General features: G+C 41.1%; 1 protein-coding gene across 1 annotated transcript in view; it reads right to left on the reverse strand.

The window, feature by feature from the left end:
• syt9b (synaptotagmin IXb) overlaps nt 1-16,220 on the reverse strand; it is a 63,902-nt gene extending 47,682 nt beyond the window's left edge. The window contains exon 1 of the mRNA XM_085464737.1: nt 15,492-16,220. Coding sequence (XP_085320863.1) covers nt 15,492-15,639 — 148 coding nt within the window. The 5' untranslated portion in view covers nt 15,640-16,220. The remainder of the gene's footprint in view (nt 1-15,491) is intronic.
• Between the last annotated feature and the right edge of the window lie 5,519 nt (nt 16,221-21,739).

Here is a 21,739-nt window from a genome sequence, read left to right on the forward strand (position 1 = left end):
ACCCAGACAGCTGCTGGAACAATTGGTTTGCACAACCAAACAATTTCTGCACCAACTGTCAGAAACCGTCTCAGGGACGCTCAACTGCATGCCCGTCGTCCTCATCGGGGTCTTGACTAGAGATGGACCGATCCGATATTACGTATCGGTATCGGTCCGATACTGACCTAAATTACTGGATCGGATATCGGAGAAAAATAAAAAATGTAATCCGATAAATATCACGAAAGCACCTCACAAAACTTGCAACACGCCGTAACTCACCTCAGAACGTTAGCACGTCGGAGCAGTATGCATCACGTGATAGAGCGGCTGTGGCATGCGGGACCTGTCGGTGGTCTGGATAGCATTTGGAGCTTCGCTAGCAACCCGGCATTTCATCTCCGACAAAGTTATCCCCGAGAGAAGTAAAGCAAGTGTGTAAGTCCATCTCTGAATGTTTGTAAAGCATTCCTGCGTTAAGCTTAACAAGCGACTGCCTCTCCTGCTGCTACTTCAATCATGAAACTGCTTAACGATCAGCTGATCGGCTTTTCTGTCACGACGAGGCCGTGTCTCTTCTTTGTTTTTGGCCCACTTTGCACCAGAAAGAGGAAACCAGCGGCTGAACAACAGCAGCATGTTTAAGCTTGATAAGCTGTTGTTAGAATTTATTTAATATTACTTTCTACACCGGGATCTTTTTCTACGCAGCTGACGGCTGTAACTGTGCAGGGGTGGATCTAGCAAAGTTTAGCCAGGGGGGCCGATACGCAGGTACTTGGTGGTTGCAGCTTTTCTAGCGGCCTCTTCATGGTTCCCATTCGCCTGCGGGATCCCCAAGTACTTGTAACTGTCCTCTATGTCTGCAATGTTGCCTTCTGGTAGTTCAATCCCCTCAGTTCTGACTACCTTATATATATATATATATATATATATATATGTATATATATATATATATATATATATATATATATATGTGTGTGTTATATATATATATGTGTGTGTTATATATATATATATATATATATATATATATATATATATATATATATGTATATATATATATATATATATATATATATGTGTGTGTGTGTAATATATATATATTACATATATATATATATATATATATATATATATATATGATATATATATGATATATATATATATATATAATATAATATATAAAATATCATATATATATATATGTAATATAATATATAAAATATCATAATATAATATTTATAATATGATTTCATATATATATATATATATGAATAATGAATTATCAGAGCTTTTCACAAAATTCTTTTGATTTTGAACGACTTCCAATGCAACAATTCTCTGCATGTGTGATAGCTTATCTAACTTCAGTAGGTTATACTAGAAGTGTATTTAGATCACATGTTTTATTTTGTCACTTACACACACATTCACACATAATATAAACACAATTAATCAGTCTTAGTGTTTTTGAACATTTGAGCACGGCTTGTCGTAAACATCAAAGAGTGTAATAATCCAGAGCGTTCTCACTCCCGAGGCGTAACATGTCGACGTTTTGTCACGTCCCGCGGCGTTCCTGAGGAACGCGAAAGGAGACCTTCGGCGTTCTTATGGTACGCGGCGGGTTATTGCTGGAATCCAGTGCAATGACGCTCCCGCGGTAGTAGACGTTCCAGCCCTGTATTTCAGCCCTAAACCTAACCTTATCCCTAGCCCTGACCATAACCTTATTCCTGACCTTAACCAGGACTTTAATGATGTTAAATAGCGTGTTTCTAAGCGATTTGAAGAAAAAGAGCGAACATGTGTAGGTTCAGTCCAGACGGTTCGCATATTTCCTCTTTTTCCGAGGTCGTCATTTAGGAACGTGGTGGGTAGCCGAAAACGTAATATGGTGACGATTTGTCACCTAGCGTAAAATGTTACGCTTTGGGAGTGAGAACGGGTTGAATAATCCAAGTGTGCAGTAACCACTACTCTAAATTCTGACGTTTGATTTGACACTGAATCTTAAGTTAAATATTTGTAAAGAGATCAAAGAAACTAGCCTATATATCCATATATATCACTATGCTGATATCACAGCAAAACGTGTAACACCGCTCAGCCGCCTAGACTAAAACAGTAAAACTGTGGCTGTGTGTAACACCTCCCCATCTCGGGTGTACACAGCAGATAGTGGATTGGTCAGGACGGTGAAACACAATCTTTATGTTGGAAATCCTCGGCAGTATAAAGGAGCTTGAGGCAACTGTTACTGGGATTTGGGATAAACTTGAATTGAGTTGAATTAGAAGTAATTGGCTGTGCAGCTCTCTTGCTTTGGGGACACACATACAGATCCTTAAACTTAACTCAAACAGCTGAAAGTAACAAACACAGCTTTCATTTGTTAATGTTAATCATACATCTCAATCTGTACGTCACTCCGGTAACTCAGCATATGAATTTTTGTAATCTGTATTTTGTGTTCTCGGGTGTTTATGCTGAAATGTTGAAAAATAAACCTGAATTTGTGCTGCTTGTTAAACACAGGGCTAATAAATAAAGTGCATGCCACGTTATGTGACAGACTCATTTCATTTAGAAAAATTGTGAATTCTTTTTTTAGTCGAATTTTTTTTGTTGTTGTTGTTGACTGCAACTTCATGGTAATCAGCTGAGGACGAAGCCAATGTTATAACCGATTTATTGAGTGTTGTAAAGTTTCACACTGTCAATAAGCGATCTTAGCATTGAGTCATCTTATTAAACTCTTCTATGTACAGTTGACTTCACTCCAGGGAGTACAGTACTGAGTACAGTTCAATAAGCTGCTACGTTCAAGTCAGCAGTGGGTCAATAAGAGAGAATAGCTGTGGTGAAAGGGTGGAATGGCACAGGAGTGAGGGTTTAAGGGGAAGAATGGGGATAATATCCTCTAAAACACTCTTGAAGTGTCAAGCAGTAAACGGTTGTAGATGGGGTGGTGTAAAAACAGATGGCGTGCATAGGAACAGGGTCCAGCTAAGAGGCAGGGGAAGACTTTGCCTCAAGCTTGTTTTGATGCTTCCAGCTGATAGAGGTGTTAGATTGGGATCCAGGATGTCTGGAGGCTAGGTCAGTGCCCCGAGGTCTTTATTGCACTGCTCAAACCAATCCCAAATAGCTTTTGTGGTGTGACAGGAGACATCATCCTGCTGGAGTAGGCTGCTGCCAATGTTCAGGTAGGTCAACGTAACATTCGCTCGTGAGCCAGGACCTGAGGTTTTCTGAGCACAACGTTGTTTTGCAAGAGGAAGATCAGTGTTATTCACCTCACAAAGAAGAGAAGAGACATTAACTTTATTGGGCTCATTCGAGAAAATCATCAGAGATTTCTAAACCAAATTTCCAATAATGTTATGTTGCCTGGCAACAATACCTTGAAAATGCAATCATGGGTGTAATGAACCCTAACCTATTTCTCCTAACATTTAATCAATCACTCTTCTTAGAAAGCATGGAAAATAAAGCTTTTCTGCTTTCGGCTGAACATCGTTCCCATGACTATAACTTGTATCTCCTGTAATTCATTATTATCAGGATGTCCTAAAAACTCCCTGAAATGCCTTCAGTTGATCCGAAATGCTGCAGAAAGAGTCCTGACAGGGACTAGAAAGAGAGAGCAGACTTCTCCTGTATTGGCTTCCCTTCACTGGCTCCCTGTTGAATCCAGAATTGAATTCAAAATCCTGCTCCTCACATACAAGGTCTTAAATAATCAGGCCCCATCTTATCTTAATGACCTTGTAGTACCATATCACCCCATTAGAGCACTTCGCTCTCACACTGCAGGCTTACTTGTTGTTCCTAGAGTATTTAAAAGTAGAATGGGAGGGAGAGCCTTCAGTTTTCAGGCCCCTCTTCTGTGGAACCAGCTTCCAGTTTGGATTCAGGAGACAGACACTATCTCTACTTTCAAGATTACTCTTAGTAGAGATAGGCTTAAAACGTTTCTTTTTGCTAAAGCATATAATTAGGGCTGGATCAGGTGACCCTGAATCCTCCCTTAGTTATGCTGCAATAGGTGTAGGCTGCTGGGGGATTCCCATGATGCATTGAGTGTTTGTTCTTCAGTCACCTTTCTCACTCTGTCTCTCTTCCACAGCATGTCTTTTATCCTGTCTTCCTTCTCTCACCCCAACCACTCGCAGCAGATGGCCCCGCCCCTCCCTGAGCCTGGTTCTGCCGGAGGTTTCTTCCTGTTAAAAGGGAGTTTTTCCTTCCCACTGTGGCCAAAGTGCTTGCTCATAGGGGGTCATATGATTGTTGGGTTTTTCTCTGTATGTGTTATTGTAGGGTCTACCTTACAATATAAAGTGCCTTCAGACGACTGTTGTTGTGATTTGGCGCTGTATAAATAAAATTGAATTGCATTGTATCTGTCTCTCCCGGTTTTAGTGTTCAGTGTAAGACAATAAAACAGTAATGTTAACATTCAGAGGCAGAAACTGTTGTGTGACAAAAAAATCAAGTCATTTATTAAATGATTAAAAAGGTCATTGTGCATCTCTGTTTCATGTTAGCAGTACATTTGAGCATGAAACGGTTATACAAATAAGGGTGGAATTTTATTTGCATTTTTTATTTAATTTTGTGCATGTGACAACATTTTCTGAGCAGACCACAAGTTTCTTACAAAGCTACTCTTGTTACATGTAAAACCATAAAAGTCTGAGACAGCAGCACTCGATCTCTAGCAATATAATAATCTAGTAATTACTTTCTAATAAGTCTTATTAAAAACAACATGAGTTTGAGTTCATAAAATGTGTTTCTTATTAAATGGTAAATGGCCTGCATTTGTATAGCACTTTTCTAGTCCTTATGCATTGACGTGGGACTAGCACACATGAGCATCTACGGCCCCTCATTCATCATTTCCGAGTTCAAATACCAAACTTAAGGCTTCACAACACCTCAATAACCAATGGGTGATGTCACAGTGACTTCACTTTTACACACAGTGTATAATATCTGATCGTTATTCTGCACCACATGGGTGTGAAAGAATAAGGCATCACAGCTGGCTCATTCTCATCTTACACAATCATACAGGGAGTGCAGAATTATTAGGCATTGAGTATTTTGTCCACATCATCCTCTTCATGCATGTTGTCTTACTCCAAGCTGTATAGGCTCGAAAGCCTACTACCAATTAAGCATATTAGGTGATGTGCATCTCTGTAATGAGAAGGGGTGTGGTCTAATGACATCAACACCCTATATCAGGTGTGCATAATTATTAGGCAACTTCCTTTCCTTTGGCAAAATGGGTCAAAAGAAGGACTTGACAGGCTCAGAAAAGTCAAAAATAGTGAGATATCTTGCAGAGGGATGCAGCAGTCTCAAAATTGCAAAGCTTCTGAAGCGTGATCATCAAACAATCAAGCGTTTCATTCAAAATAGTCAACAGGGTCGCAAGAAGCGTGTGGAAAAACCAAGGCGCAAAATAACTGCCCATGAACTGAGAAAAGTCAAGCGTGCAGCTGCCAAGATGCCACTTGCCACCAGTTTGGCCATATTTCAGAGTTGCAACATCACTGGAGTGCCCAAAAGCACAAGGTGTGCAATACTCAGAGACATGGCCAAGGTAAGAAAGGCTGAAAGACGACCACCACTGAACAAGACACACAAGCTGAAACGTCAAGACTGGGCCAAGAAATATCTCAAGACTGATTTTTCTAAGGTTTTATGGACTGATGAAATGAGAGTGGGCCAGATGGATGGGCCCGTGGCTGGATTGGTAAAGGGCAGAGAGCTCCAGTCCGACTCAGACGCCAGCAAGGTGGAGGTGCAGTACTGGTTTGGGCTGGTATCATCAAAGATGAGCTTGTGGGGCCTTTTTGGGTTGAGGATGGAGTCAAGCTCAACTCCCAGTCCTACTGCCAGTTTCTGGAAGACACCTTCAAGCAGTGGTACAGGAAGAAGTGCACACTTCAAGAAAAACATGATTTTCATGCAGGACAATGCTCCATCACACGCGTCCAAGTACTCCACAGCGTGGCTGGCAAGAAAGGGTATAAAAGAAGAAAAACTAATGACATGGCCTCCTTGTTCACCTGATCTGAACCCCATTGAGAACCTGTGGTCCATCATCAAATGTGAGATTTACAAGGAGGGAAAACAGTACACCTCTCTGAACAGTGTCTGGGAGGCTGTGGTTGCTGCTGCACGCAATGTTGATGGTGAACAGATCAGAACACTGACAGAATCCATGGATGGCAGGCTTTTGAGTGTCCTTGCAAAGAAAGGTGGCTATATTGGTCGCTGATTTGTTTTTGTTTTGTTTTTGAATGTCAGAAATGTATATTTGTGAATGTGGAGATGTTATATTGGTTTCACTGGTAAAAATAAATAATTGAAATGGGTATATATTTGTTTTTTGTTAAGTTGCCTAATAATTATGCACAGTAATAGTCACCTGCACACACAGATATCCCCCTAAAATAGCTAAAACTAAAAACAAACTAAAAACTACTTCCAAAAACATTCAGCTTTGATATTAATGAGTTTTTTGGGTTCACTGAGAACATGGTTGTTGTTCAATAATAAAATTATTCCTCAAAAATACAACTTGCCTAATAATTCTGCACTCCCTGTATAAAAATCATAGAATACAATTAAACTTTTTGGTATTGCCCACTTTTAAATCTTTGATCTTTTTAAACAATGTTTAACATATCAGTTTGAAATAGTGTCCTATGCTCATTGTTTTGACTGAGACTTGACCTAAACGCGACATGAAGGTTAAATAGGCTTTATAAGTAAAACTGGACTGGATCTCCTCGTTTTTGCTCTGTTTGAATTTAGCAGTTGATCAAAAGTTGAAAGTTGTTGTTGGGAACAACTCTTCACAAAGGATGAAAGGAGAGGAAAAGAGATATTCCCTTAACTTTGCATGAACATGAACCTGCCTTTTTTTCTTTGTCATAGCCCAGTAATGACAACATCTGGATAGCTGCTACAATGAAACAGCATTACAGGACATTAGAGCTGCCTAATCATACCTCCCAGTAAGAACTTCATAATGGGTGAAGCAGCTTCTCACGCAGTCCGACTGCAAATCTTCCACGACAGGGGAGATATGTCACACAGCCATCCTGCTGTCATGGAACATATCTGATCCTGTGCCCATCTACCTGTAAGCAACCCTTACTTGCACCATCTCTATGAATAAATTCACTAAACTCTTCCTCCTGGATTGGGACTTCTCTCATGAGGTCAAATATAAGGTTTTAACAGTGTAACCAGTTACAGAAAAACACTAGTTAACAACTAAACTAGCTAGTAGTAACTGAGAATGTATACACAAACATAAAAAATAGGTGCATCCCTGCCCGGATGAAGCAAATTGCAAATTATTTAAATGTTTCTTGTCCAACTCTTTTTCACACACATGTGAGTCATAGAAGTGCTCGTGGGAGTCATAATATAATTGGTTTATCTTGCACATAATTATCCTGAATGAAGCTTCACTGGAAACTAGGCATGTGTGAATTAGTGCCTCATCTTCCTCGGAGATTGGATCTCACAGTACAGCACCTATGTGTACATATTAGTAATACATCTGTTTTGCATTGCAGAATCATAGCACATGAAGGATGAAGAAATTAGTTAGGTTAATCCTGCTTTTGCATTTTATTGCATTCAATACCATTAACATACATTAAAAGAAGTTGAAGCTTGACTCCAAAAATATTTTAAAATCTAAAAAGATATCCTTTTGTTGGACTGTTCTCATGGGCAGAAAGAAGCAGTTTTAGCAAGTGCATAAGAGACGGCAGGGAAGAAAAAAAGCTTGGTGATTGCATCACTAATCTTGCCCCCACAGCTGGTTCCATTATGGAGGTCCAGCATGGAGCAGGCTGCACGCTTAAAAATAGAGATACAGGAGAAGTTCAGTTTGAAACTAAGAAGCATGCTTTTCAATCTAACAGGCACACAGGCCAGCAAGAGCACGGGGGTGATTTGATCCAAAAGCAGCCTCTGATTTCATGAGCTTTTATTCTGAGATCATTACTGTTGGGTAGAGCTGTTTTGCTCAGTTCAGTACATGTGCTTTTGATATTTAAGCTGGATTTATGTGTCTAATAGTTCAGTTTAGTGTCCCCTCAAGCCTTTGAGTAGAAGGTAGAATTACTGGTAATCTCCCATTAACTAAAATGTAAGTTTAACTTCACATTTTGCCTTTGACTCGTCAAACTCATGTCAGTGATAGTTGTGGGTAAGTGTGAAGCGATAAAGTCATCTGCACAGTTCATCCAGCTCCTTTTTTGTTGTCTTTACAACAGAGACATGCATGAAACAGAAGAGAAGTTCATTCTAAGTGGGACAAGTTAAAAAGAAAATGCACTAGTGGAAAATCCATTTTAAAATGCATTGTTTTGTTTTGTTTTTCTCTCTGCTCATTTAATTAGGATCTCATACATATGCTGAGTGGAAATTTCAATATAATTAAGAAAGAAAAAACGTTTTTTGTCTTGAGGTGTGTGCTCTTTTTGTTGTTTTTGGATGTTTTTTTGTCATTTTTAATATATCGTTTCTCTGCAAGTTTACTCAGCCTTAGCCTCTTGAGGGCAAGTACTGTCAGAGGCAGTCTAAGAAAGAGAAATGGCATTCAGACAATTTTGAAAAGAAATTGTTGCAGAATTCGGTAAGAGCAAAGTTGAAGGTTATCCTGTCGTCTTTCCCAAAAGAGAGCCAGATGAACTGAAATCATTTGAGCCAATCAGGTTGTTGCACCGATGCATTCACACATTAGAAATTTCTGACTGTTTAAACTGTGTGGTAGCGTATCTACACATTATTAAAGCAGACTACTGTGAGTATAATTGAAAATTCCTGCTTTTTAGACTTTTGATTTCATAAAAGCCCTCACAGGGTCCTCGCAAGATAGTCTAGATTGAATAGAGCCGTATTTTATTCAATTTTTAGATAATATGATACATATTCTGATTTTAAACATAAAACAGCCGGTTGAGAATTTCAGCAAATTTCACTTGATGTTAAATAACAGCAGCTCTATCTGTACTGTGCTGTAACAGCCAGTAAATGAAAAGTTAAAAACAAAAAAGGAGAGACTGAAAAAACATCCTTCAACGCCTTAAGAGTGGCGATGTTGCAGAGTTTGTGCACTAGAGTGCAATCTGCAACTTTCCTGTTGGCAACACACATAATCAGCAGATCCATGCAGAGTCAGGTAGAGCATAAAAGATGGGGAATGTTGGGGAAATCAGTTTATTCATGTGTTTGAAAGAAAAAAAAATGCTGGCTGAAGCATCGCAATATCAAATTTTTAGCTTTGCAAATATTGGTATCAGCATCAGTCTTCAAAATCTTATATCAGTCAGGCTCTAGGCGTCACCTTCAACCACATCAGAGAGCTGTTTCTTTCACACATGTGATTTTTTAATGCACCAATCAGCATGCATTACTGAAATGCTAGTGATTTAAGGGCAAAATTTGCTTCACGGTGAGAAAAACTAAAGGATATCATAATATTTTTTTATTTGAATTCTGATTTAAATGCAAAGACTAAATTAAATGTGGAAGGGTTTTGGTTTTGGTTTTGTTTTGTCTAGAAGCAGGTGTAAACGTGTCATAATAATGACACACTATTCATCGCGAACTATCCTGAGAGCGCCCCCTGCTGTGCCACTGGCTGAATTGCAGTCAATTACTGTACAACAGAATTATTGCGAAGAAAAATGGATATCCTTGAACTTCTCTTTTAATACTTCCTGGCTTATTATAATCATGATATATATATATATATATATATATATATATATATATATATATATATATATAAAAACCACCCAGCACGCCCCTGCGGGCGGTTTATCCTTCAAGCTCGGGTCCTCTACCAGAGGCCTGGGAGCTTGAGGGTCCTGCGCAGTATCTTAGCTGTTTCCAGGACTGCGCTCTTCTGGACAGAGATCTCCGATGTTATTCCCGGGATCTGCTGGAGCCACTCACCTAGCTTGGGAGTCACCGCACCTAGTGCTCCGATTACCACGGGGACCATCGTTACCTTCACCCTCCACATCCTCTCGAGCTCTTCTCTGAGCCCTTGGTATTTTGCCGTCATTGTGGATGTTGGGTATCGAAGAATCCATAGGTCCCTCATCCTATTCATGTAGCCCCTTCCGCCGGGGTTACTTGCGTAGTAGCATTCCAACAACGCCCTGTTTTCGTCTCTTGCCCACCGATGCCTTCTTGTTCCAGTAGCCCACTTTTAGTCAGGGTGCCCTGGTCCCTCAACACCTGACGCGGACCTTGTTGATCCGGGCGACGTCCGAGCCAGCATGCCTTCATATTTATCTGTCTCGCTCATGTCTGCGGTAGGCTTGCTTAGCATAGGGGGTCTAGCCTTAGGACCCTTACTGGATACAGACGCTCCAGGCAGGAATCGAACTTGCGATCCTCTGCTCCAATATATATATATATATATATATATATATATATATATATATATATATATATATATATATAACGCAACACTTTTGTTTTTGCTCCCATTCCCCATGGGATGGACGTAGAGACCTAAAATTCATTCCAGATACACAATATAACCATCCCTCCCAAACAGTGGTCACAAATCAGTCCAAATGTGTGGTAGTGGGCACATCTGCTATATTGAGATAATCCATCCCACCTCACAGGTGTGCCACATCAGGATGCTGATCTGACATCATGAGTAGTGCACAGGTGTACCTCAGACTGCCCACAACAAAAGGCCACCCTGGAATGTGCAGTATTTTGCGCTATTGGGGGTCTGGGGACCCAGAACCGGTCAGTATCTGGTGTGACCACCATTTGCCTCATGCAGTGCAACACATCGTCGCATGGAGTCTATCAGATTGTCAATTGTGGCCTTTGGAATGTTGGTCCACTCCACTTCAATGGCTGTGCGAGGTTGTTGGATATTCGTGGGAACTGGTACACGCTGTCGTATACGCCGGTCAAGCACATCCCGAACATGCTCAATGGGTGACATGTCCGGTGAGTATGCTGGCCATGCAAGAACTGGGACATTCTCAGCTGCCATCTGCCCTGAACAATGTGAACCATGATTCATCCGTGAAGCGCACACCTCTCCAACGTGCCAGACGCCATCGAATGTGAGCATTTGCCCACACAAGTCTGTTACGGCGACGAGCTGGAGTCAGGTCAAGACCCCGATGAGGACGACGGGCATGCAGTTGAGCGTCCCTGAGACGGTTTCTGACAGTTTGTGCAGAAATTGTTTGGTTGTGCAAACCAATTGTTCCAGCAGCTGTCTGGGTGGCTGGTCTCAGACGATCTTGGAGGTGAACCTGCTGGATGTGGAGGTCCTGGGCTGGTGTGGTTACACGAGGTCTGCGGTTGTGAGGCCGGTTGGATGTGCTGCCATATTCTCTGAAACGCCTGTGGAGACGGCTTATGGTTGAGAAATGAACATTCAATGCACGGGCGACAGATCTGGTTGACATTCCTGCTGTCAGCATGCCAATTGCACGCTCCCTCATTGCTTGTGGCATCTGTGGCATTTTGCTGTGAGACAGAACTGCACATTCCAGGGTGGCCTTTTGTTGTGGGCAGTCTGAGGTACACCTGTGCACTACTCATGATGTCAGATCAGCATCCTGATGTGGCACACCTGTGAGGTGGGATGGATTATCTCAATATAGCAGATGTGCCCACTACCACACATTTGGACTGATTTGTGACCACTGTTTGGGAGGGATGGTTATATTGTGTATCTGGAATGAATTTTAGGTCTCTACGTCCATCCCATGGGGAATGGGAGCAGTAACAAAGGTGTTGCGTTTGGAAGAGGAAGTGGGTCAGAGCTCAGAGGAGCCAGTGGAAGCTTGAACTTCCGCCTCATCATATATGCTTAATGATGAATGTGTAAAGGATGCGGTTATCTACAAAAAACAACATATGTGTACACAGACACAAGGACAAGAGGAGGGAAATACACTGAGCCACAGCATTAAAACCACTGACAGGACTAGAGGAGAAAATTAATCACCTCTTTATAGTGCAATGCTCTCCCGTAAACCCTCAGGTCCCGGCCTACGTGTGGATGTTACTTTGACACGAACCAGCCACCTAAACACTGACATAGAGCAATCAATATCTGAGAGACTGGCCACTAAAAGGTTTGGAGGAAAAAAAGTGTTATTTTCAGACTAATGGAAGTTTGAAGTGTCTGAATCAAAAAGAGGATAATAATAGTTTAATGCATAATGACATCAACTGAGTTGATTTTTCATACGCTGCTGCTTGGCATTCGTTCTAGCCGATGCCACGGAGATACTCACTCAATAAATCACAAAGTAATGTGTCTCCATGTTCCAGCATGCACACTCTCCACACATCCTCTTTTCCTTCTCATCCCTGTTATGCATTCATGCATTCAGATCTCAATAAAGTTGTGGCTGCAGTACATCAGCGTCTAGCAACTGCAGATAGAGTTGAGTGAGTTTAAAATGTGGTGATTTTTTTTGAAGCGAACCACACAAATGGCTTAACAAATATCACCAAATACAGTATTTTATATGCAGTTTGGCACAAAATCTGTCTGCAAGCTAAAGGCACAGTAATGATATTTGAAAATTAAGTTTAAGTTTAAAAAGTTAAAGTCAGATAACTGTGATCTAAGTTTGCTCGATTTTTTTCATCAGACAATTAATGCGTAAATGTTGTGATTCTGAAATTATGTGGTGATTTTACTGCAAATGACCGACTTTGGCTGAAAGGTTATACAGGACAAGCCAAACTTTTCAGTAATGGGTAGGGGAGACCGGGGATAGTTGTAACATTTTTGACATTTCTGTCTGTAAATTGGAGCTCTTTTAAGGTAGTGGATTCAAAATGTAATGCAAAGTATTTACATGTCTCTGCTATTAAATAATGCAGCTATTTTCTCTGCAGCACAATTACCCATTGCATGGTATGGCCTCAAACACGAAGAGTGAAATGTTACAATTAACCCCATAGTCTGGGTTAGTTGTAACATATCCTGGGGTGAAATGTAACACAATGAAATAAGGGTACTGACAAAACATTAACATGTAATCTTTGTTTATTCAACACATGAATGCACTTACATCCATTTATGTAGCTATGTGTGTGTGTGACAGAATGCAGAAATCTAGCTTTTGAACATATTCCAACCCCCCAAAAAAGACAAATTATGGAAATTTCTGCAACTGAATATTTCATTAATTTTGGTTGGTCTTCCTTGAGTTTGGCCTCATTGGCTCAGTGGGCATTATAACCTACAACTCTTGCACCAATTTTGAACATAACAATGAAGCTGAAAAAATGTAGTTGTGCACCAGCATCGCAATTCCATTACTTTTTATCATGGCTTACCTTGGTGTGGTTTGCAAAGTGCTTCAGAAAGATGAGGAAATCTGTTTCTTGCACCCATCCTGACTTATTTCCACTACCAGTACTTCCTATACTGGTCCATCTCTGACACAGAGGTCTGCATAATGTATGTGTGGGAACACAAACAGTGGAGGAATTGTGTTGCCAATGGCATTAACCACATATACAAATGCGACCAGTGAACCTCTCTCTGCTGATGTCATTGCCCCAACTTGTTTAATATAAGTTAAAGTAATAGTGTGGTAAGTTGTAACATCTGCATTATTGTTACAACTGACCCAGACTGTTGCTGTTACAACTGACCCAGACTCCTATAGCCATGAACTAGCTAACATTATAGCCAACGGCTAAAACATTAGCACTAAAGACCTACACAGAATATATCCCCATAGACATACAAATAACATAATTTAAGTTTGATGAGTTTAACTGCAAAGCAGATAATGCTATTAAACATTGAAATAAAGTAGAAAAACTTACTTTTTGGCATACAGATTACTTTTTTTCATGTTAAATTATCTGTGTTTGACAAAATGTGCTGATTTTTCACATGTGATAGCAGAACTGAGTTGGGCATGTACAGGATGAATCACATCATTTGAAACTTAGCCCTGATTGGAGAAATTGGAAGTGTTACAACTGACCCACGTTACAACTATCCCCGGTCTCCCCTACTGTAGATCCGGTGTAGGGTAGACTGTGTTTACTGTCCTCTCTGCTCAGTTAAGTTAAAGGTAGGAGTTATTCGATGAAGTGCTTCAGCAACACCAAATTCCACCTTTATATTATCTTTTTACTGGCTAATGGTTTAAAAAGAGCCCACAATGACTCATGTAACATCTGCAAGACCACAAGGAACAATAAATATCAGAGTTTGCTGCAGCAACACAGGTCAGATGATCACAGCCTGTCCACAAAGAAAAATCTACTGCAGCTTACAGTAGAGAAGATTAAGTCAATTATTTTTCAGTGAGTCATTTCACCGCACTTCACCGCTCCATCAGATCTTAAGGAGTGCACACCTGCCAAATCCCACTTTAACCCCTGACCACATGGTATTTAAAAGAAAGAAAAAGAGTCAGTCAAACCAAACCAAGATGTGGGAGGCACTTCAGAAAACACGGTGTGAAAGTGACAGCTGCAGGGGTCTGCGAGGCTGCGATGGCTGCAAATGGATGATTCTTAAAAACAAACAAAGATTGAAGGACATCATATCAATATGTAGTAAAAGTAACTCTCTAAACTTTCAAATTCATTGATTTTACACTTCATTTTATCTCTAAAGGTTTTGCTGAAAAACTTTAAATTTATTGGGTGTGCCCAACAGATTGTGTAAAATACAGTAACTAATTTAAGTTGTCGATCCTTATTTCCTTTTGCTGGAGCTATGTCTGCACAATGATGGCAGTTATGTGGAATTATCGGGTGGGGCTTTCTCTCTGCCTCTCTCCAGGCTGTCAGAGTAAAAGAGAAATCAAAGCAGCACTCCCTTTCAGTCTGCGTGAAGAAGCTGATGGATGCCGCCGGAGCATTTGCAAACAAACACTCACACTCACTTATAGATCCGAAATGTTTTGTGGATTCTGCTGGCACTAATGGATGCAAGCAACAAGTTCACAATTCACACTCTTAATGCATTTGTAGTGAACTGGAAAAATAGTGAAATACAATTATGTGCATGGAGCAAAAAAGTTCTTTTCTGTTTAGACTGACTACTACTGCAAAAATACAATTAAAAGGAAAAGGTTCAAATGCTTTTTTCCCCTGAACGTTTCTCTTAATGTGGTGATTGTACAGAGCAACCGTTTTTCCTACAGTTGGAGTCTTGCACACACACACACACACACACACACACACACACACACACACACACACACACACACACACACTGGAGGAATAAGGTTTGAGGGTTTCGTGTATTTTGGGGAAACTGGAGTTTGTTTAGTGCTTTCCTAAAGATAAAAGCAAAAACTAAAAAAAACCTATTTGTTGGAGCTCCTGGAGCTCATAATAAAATTAAACTGCCACGAGTTAGTGTTGGATATAATATAACTCTATCCTACTTTATCAAAGAGAAGACCGTGGAGCCTTACCTGAGTCCGTGTAACGGGGTCTGGCCAGATCCCTGAAGTAGTAAATGAAATCCAGGCAGTTGTCGTCCTGCACCTCTCCCTTGGAGCAAAGGTCCGAGAGCAGTTCCAGCGCCTTTCGACAAATCTCATCCTCTCTTTCTGCAGGCATTGCCCTCCAGCATCCTTCTGGCTGGTCGGCCACTCCGGCTGATCCTCCACCTCTATCTGTATCCTCCTCTCTCACACACACTCAGTCACACACCACCTCTAACAGCGCAAAGACGCACGACGGGAATCGCGGCTACACCCCTGGATAGCTCCGGTGCGCATCCGTCAAAATCCGCTGCAAACCGAATTTCCCGGAGTTTAATTGTTTTTTAAGTAAAATCAGAAGGTTTTGGCCGCGATGGGAGAAGTTTTCACCGGCTTCTCTCTCTCTTTTCTTTAAATCCCCTTTCACTCCGTGTTGTTAAGCGATGAAAACGCGGCTCCAAATCGGCGCGCGGCTCACGTTGTTCACCTCCTTCTTTTGAAATTTCCTTTTCTCTTTTTTCCCTTTATTCCTTCCTTCTCACCACCACTGTCTCCTAAGCGCTGCTCCGCTGCTGCTGAATCACTACTGAGCCTCCAGGCTTCAGTAGCGCCAGTCAAGGTCTTTGAATGAATGCTCGGCTTTCACTGCACTCAATTATTTCTCCACGCACTGGGATGCAAAAAGACAGACAGGAAGTTCTGCCTCCATCAGCGCCCCCCTTCCCACACCAACGAAGTCCTTTGAGGAAGAAAAGCCGCCAAGAGATCTGTGTACCTCTTCTTAAACAACGGAAATGTCACGGAATCTCACCCTGGTTATCTCCTTATTCTCTTTTATCTCATGCGTAAAGTCAAAGATCGGATTCCTTTCACCAGGTAATCACATGAGTAATGTGATATCCGCTTGCGCTCCTGGGTAGTAGACGTAAGTGCCTCAAACACCTGCGAGGGCCCACATGTACGAGCCTGACCTTTACTGATGGAAGTAATGAAGGGCGAGAACGACGGATAAATGTCACATTAAAGCCTTGGCTAAAAACGACCTCCACATCTTAGCCTCATTCTCTGTGTTTAGAAAGTGTTAGAAGAGAACCTTTCAGTATCTACAAAGTATCTCCGGTGCTTATATTATATTATATTATATTATATTATATTATATTATATTATATTATATTATATTATATTTGTTGAGGGTGTTTCAGTTGCAAACTTGGAACAAAACTGTTGTAAAGAAAGAACCCAGAAACCCAGAAAATTAGGGGAGAAAAAATGTATCATAGTTTTGCTTTTGCACTCTGTTCACATGAAGATAATCACAGGAAAAAACTAACGCAATGTCATATTTTCAGTTTTTCTACAAATGTATTTCAATTTCATGCTAAATTTTGATGGAAACTTGGCTTTAAAACAAGCTTCTTTCTTTCGAAATGACTATTTGGTTCCATGTCAATAGTAGGCAGCTCTTCTCAGTGGAAAACAATTACTGACACCCCACCAACGCAGTACTCTTGCCTAATCTAGGATGGGTTCCATGCATTTCCACCAGCAAAAAGACTGGTGTTGGTCAAAAAAGCTAGCAAAGCGCCATAACTTTGTAATGCATAGTTGGATCGAGAGAAATGAGTGAGCCTGTTAAGAGTTACTGCAAAAAACAAAACAACAAATAAAAAAAAGATTAGCCAGTGATTAACAGATGCAGGGGCGGCACTGTGGTGTAAAAATGCCCTGAATTCAAGTCCACTGGCCAGCAGGGGCCTTTCATGCATCTGCATATCCTACATGCCATGCTCTCCCACGGTCCGAAGACATACTTGTCAGATTGAGTAGTAATTTTAAATTGGCCATAGTTGTGAATATGGGAATGAATGATTGTCTGTCTCTGTGTGAAGCCTGCAATAGACTGGTAATCTCTCTAGGGTGTACATCTCTTTTTGCCCAGTGACAGCAGGGATAGCATTCAGCAGCACTGAATAAGCAGAACATGATGGATGGATGCACAGAAGGATGGCAGGTTGTCCCGATTTATGTTACAGCAGAAATTACCTCAAGTTCTTCTAGTTACTCTACATCAGTTGTCAAAGGTCTGCCCAGGCAACAGTGACTTTAATGTGACGCTATAAGTGACCACAGAAAATAATCAAGTAAATACATTCTCTCTTAAGTTGGGCATTTTAACATGTGATTCCACGGAAATTGAAGCAACATCATTTGGAAGAACTTCTGTGGTGTTTTTTGGCACTTAAACAGTGGCTTTATTTTTCACGCCTTGAAGTTTCTGCTCAGTTGAAATTTAAGAAGAAGAAAGTTGCAGCTGGAAAACCTTTGTGACAAACACAATCTTACCTCCAGCACAAAGCACAAAGCCAAAAATTACAAACTCCCCAGAACCCAGCGTGTGGTGCCAGATGCAGTTTCTAACACAGAGTACCTATCAAAATTTGACACTTTCAAATAGGTAGGGTAGCCTTATCACACCTTTTATTGTTAGACACAGCTTTAGCCCGAGCTCACATGGATCCAGTTTTCTGGTAATAACATTACTTCAAATTTGACCAGCTTTCTGAAATCAGAGTCTTTGGAGACGTGATTAATTTGCATCTCTGAATGAAGCTCGCCGACTAACCAGGTGTTTTTTTTAATGAAAAACATAATCCGTTCATCTTTTCAAAGTCTGAATGAAAAGGTTGTGTTTTCAAAGCTCAATTGATTTATAGTGCTGAGAGAGAGGTTACACCATCATTTAGAGTACAAATAGAGTCGTTGATGCTGACATGCCATCACGGAGTGGCGATGAAAGTGCAGCAGCAAGTGAAAGTGCTCCCGTGTGACACTACTCAAACTTTGATTTTTTTCACAACCGGGGGTCATGTGGAGTGTTTTCAGTGTAGAGTACCTGTGTGTCCCACTTCTCAGCACATACATACACAAACTCATTGCACCACTCAAGATATTATCTCCTTATATGAGCCAGTTGATGCGATCCTGTCAGCCTTAATGGTCAGAGGCTCCAAAATTTCAGTGCATGATCAAATAGCAAGTGCTGTGCATGGCAATGCTCTGTTCAGCTGTGTTCTGCAGCTTGATTTGTGTGTGTGGGAGTCTGTGTGGGTGCCTCTGCTTCCCTGTTTGCATCTCTGTACACATGTGCACATTACTTGTTCTTTTCTAAAGTCTCTGTACTGCGTTTATGTATGCGCATGGACACATTACTGCACCTGTGCGTGTGTTTGTGTGTGTGTGTGTGTCAAACTGGGGTGTGTCTGTGTCTCTCGTGGATGTGGGTGAGTTTGATTTAGCATTATTTGGAGGATCCAGCCAAGGCTCACAGCCAGCCCAGCTGCCTCAGAGAAACAGAGGGCATCTGTTCGGCCTCCACACCAGTCTCTCTGTTCTTAAACGCCTCTCGAAGCAGAATCCGCACATGAACTTCTAACTAAGGTTAAAAGGATAGTCACTATGATTCTCAATGTCTTTCAGCTAAAACAAAACAAAACAGCAATGTATCTAGTAGTTTTTGTTTTATTGTCAAGCTTCTGTGAAGCACTTTGTGATTTTATCTTGAAATGTGCTATATAAATACGATTTTACTTACTTACTTTACTTAGTAGTACTTTGGTTTATAGCAGGATGCTATTGTGAAGGGAAAAGCCCACAGCAGCCATAATTCAGTAGTCAGAAAAGATGTCATGAATTGGAAGTGAATATAATTTGACACTTGACAAATTACAAGAATCAACAGCCGCAGTTATTGCAAGATCTGTGATGTAGGCAGCATGTGTTTGCTCACATGTGAAAACCCTGTCACATTACCTGATCTTAATGCCAGCCCACATGAGCTCATGGCTCAGCTGATACCCTTCTGCACATCCATGCATCAATTTTCTTAACTTCTGCTGTGCGACATGTAATAATAACTTAGATTTGTATAGCACCTTTCGAGAAACTCAAGCATGCTTTACAAAAAAGTAAGTAAATAAAAAAAGGTTAGAGGTTGAAGGTCTTGTTGAAGAGGTGAGATTTGAGGAGAACTCATTGCTGGGCTCTCTGCAACGCCCCCAGTGAACAAGCATTGCAGAGCACAGATAGGAGAGAGGGTAGGCGCTGCCACACTGAAGGCTCCATCCTCAAAGCTGTGGAGGTTGGTGTGAGGCACAGAAAGCAGAGCCGTGGCTCGGCGTCTGAGGTTGTGTGGTTGGGTGAAGGAGGTCTGGCAGATACTGAGTAGCCGGGCCACTGGGAGATTTGTAAGTGAGAATAAAGATCTTCTAAGTGATGCATGACTTGACCAGGAGCCAGTGGAGATCTGTGAGGACGGGGGTGATATGTTGCCAGAGTTCAGTTTGTGATAGAAGCCTGGCAGCTGAGTTCTGGCCTTGCTGGAGCCTTTCCAAAGCTTTGCTGGAAATCCCAAACCTCATTTAAGCTGCTTCAGCTTGACTGTACAGTTGCTGTATATCTGCTAGCTGCTTTGCAGCCCACCTTTGTGCTGTCTCAGACATGAACAGCGTCATATCTGTTGTCACTGACACCTGCTCTGTTGTGTCATGAGAACTTGCACTTGGTGTACATGAAAATAAGTATTCTTTTCATTTTAGTGGTGCTAACCAAATATAAATGGGCAACACTGTGTAGCCTGGTGAAACTTAGTATAAGCAGACCACTTAAGAGGCTTGAACAGGCTGACAATCCCCCAAAATAGTCATGAAAACATTATGTTGAGACTGTGTAAATGTGCTGGACACCCACTGGTTTGAACAGGTAAGTTTGGTTTCTTTGTTTGTACAAATGTGAGCCAGCAAGAGACACAGGAACTTATATTTACTGACTGATTCAGCATCATTGATATTTCCATTGGGTTATGTATATGTGTGATGTGTTGTATAGTGATTCAGTCTTTTTATACACTTATTCACTCCTTTAGGACTTTATTCGAAACATCATGCTATAACTTGGTAGGCCCTCACGCTGTTCTTTGTGATATGGATTACGTATATTACGAGTATTCGATATTATTTTGAAATTGGATACATGGACTCATGTTGCTGCTGTCCAGCCACTTCAGTCTTCTGAAGAAACTGAGATTCTGCAGCTCAGGGTAAACATTTTGAGTTCACTTTTGACAACTCTGTGTCAACAGCCGCCTCTCATTCTGTTCTTGGCTCACAGCAGTGGAACTCTACTCAGTCCTCTGCTGTTGGAGCTCATCTTTCTCAAGGTTCAACATGTTGTGCATTCTGACAATTTTCTGTTCACTATGGCGGCTATTATAGCATTTCTGTCAGCCCACACCAGTCTCATCTTTTCCCTCCTCTCTGTCATCAAAAAGGCATTTCTGTCCACAGAACTGTAAAGTTTTTATGAGAAAAATATCTGGCTCTTTAGCTTCTAAATGCAACTCTGTGTTTATAAGGTATAGGGCAGGTTTAAGGGTCTTACTGCATGTGGGAACAAATGAAAGAGCTCCTTGAAGTCACATGATAATTAGGTTCATCATGTATTGGTCAATTAAAGAGGGAAAACACTCACAACATGGTACAGGGTTTTTCATTAACAAGAAAGATGCAAAGACCTCTGGTCAAATCAACAAGGACTCTATCATATGTAATTGTTAGGTATGGCTGTGTGCAGGCAGGAATAGGACCCAAGGTGCAGACTCTGGAGACAGACGTGAACTCAAAAAGGCTTTAAGACTCAAAATATAACATGACTGAAAAAACTCAAAACAAACTTAAACTAGAAAAATGACAAAACACACAGCTTGGTAAACAGTAGATCGCGACACGGACACAGAGAAACACAGGGCTTAAATACACAGAGGGAGCAATCAGGGAATGAATAACAGGAGGGAAATACAGCTGGGGCAAATCAGAACTGACGAGACAAAAGGAAGCGTAAACTGAACACACTAAGACAGAGACCTTCAAAGTAAAACAGGAAACACATAACACAGACTCACATGCAGGCACTACAGAGGGAATAGAGACGTGGGACCAGGGCAGACACAAACACTGACTGAACACGGGGATATAGGAACTAAGGATACACAGAGACGCGAACTAGACAAGGGGATGCAGGTGATAGGGGAGACAGAGCAACTAAAGAAGACAGAGACATAAGCCATAAGACGGAACTCAAAGAAACCAAAAACTAGAAATTATAAATAATAACATAAACTCAAAAACCCTGGGTCGACGACCCAGGCATCCTAACAGTAATAGAGTACTGTGTAAAAGTAT

The sequence above is a fragment of the Copadichromis virginalis genome, linkage group LG7 (assembly GCF_057382275.1).
Source record: "Copadichromis virginalis isolate Kocher_CV1m ecotype Utaka linkage group LG7, C_Virginalis_male_GT1.1, whole genome shotgun sequence".
NCBI lineage: Eukaryota > Metazoa > Chordata > Actinopteri > Cichliformes > Cichlidae > Copadichromis > Copadichromis virginalis.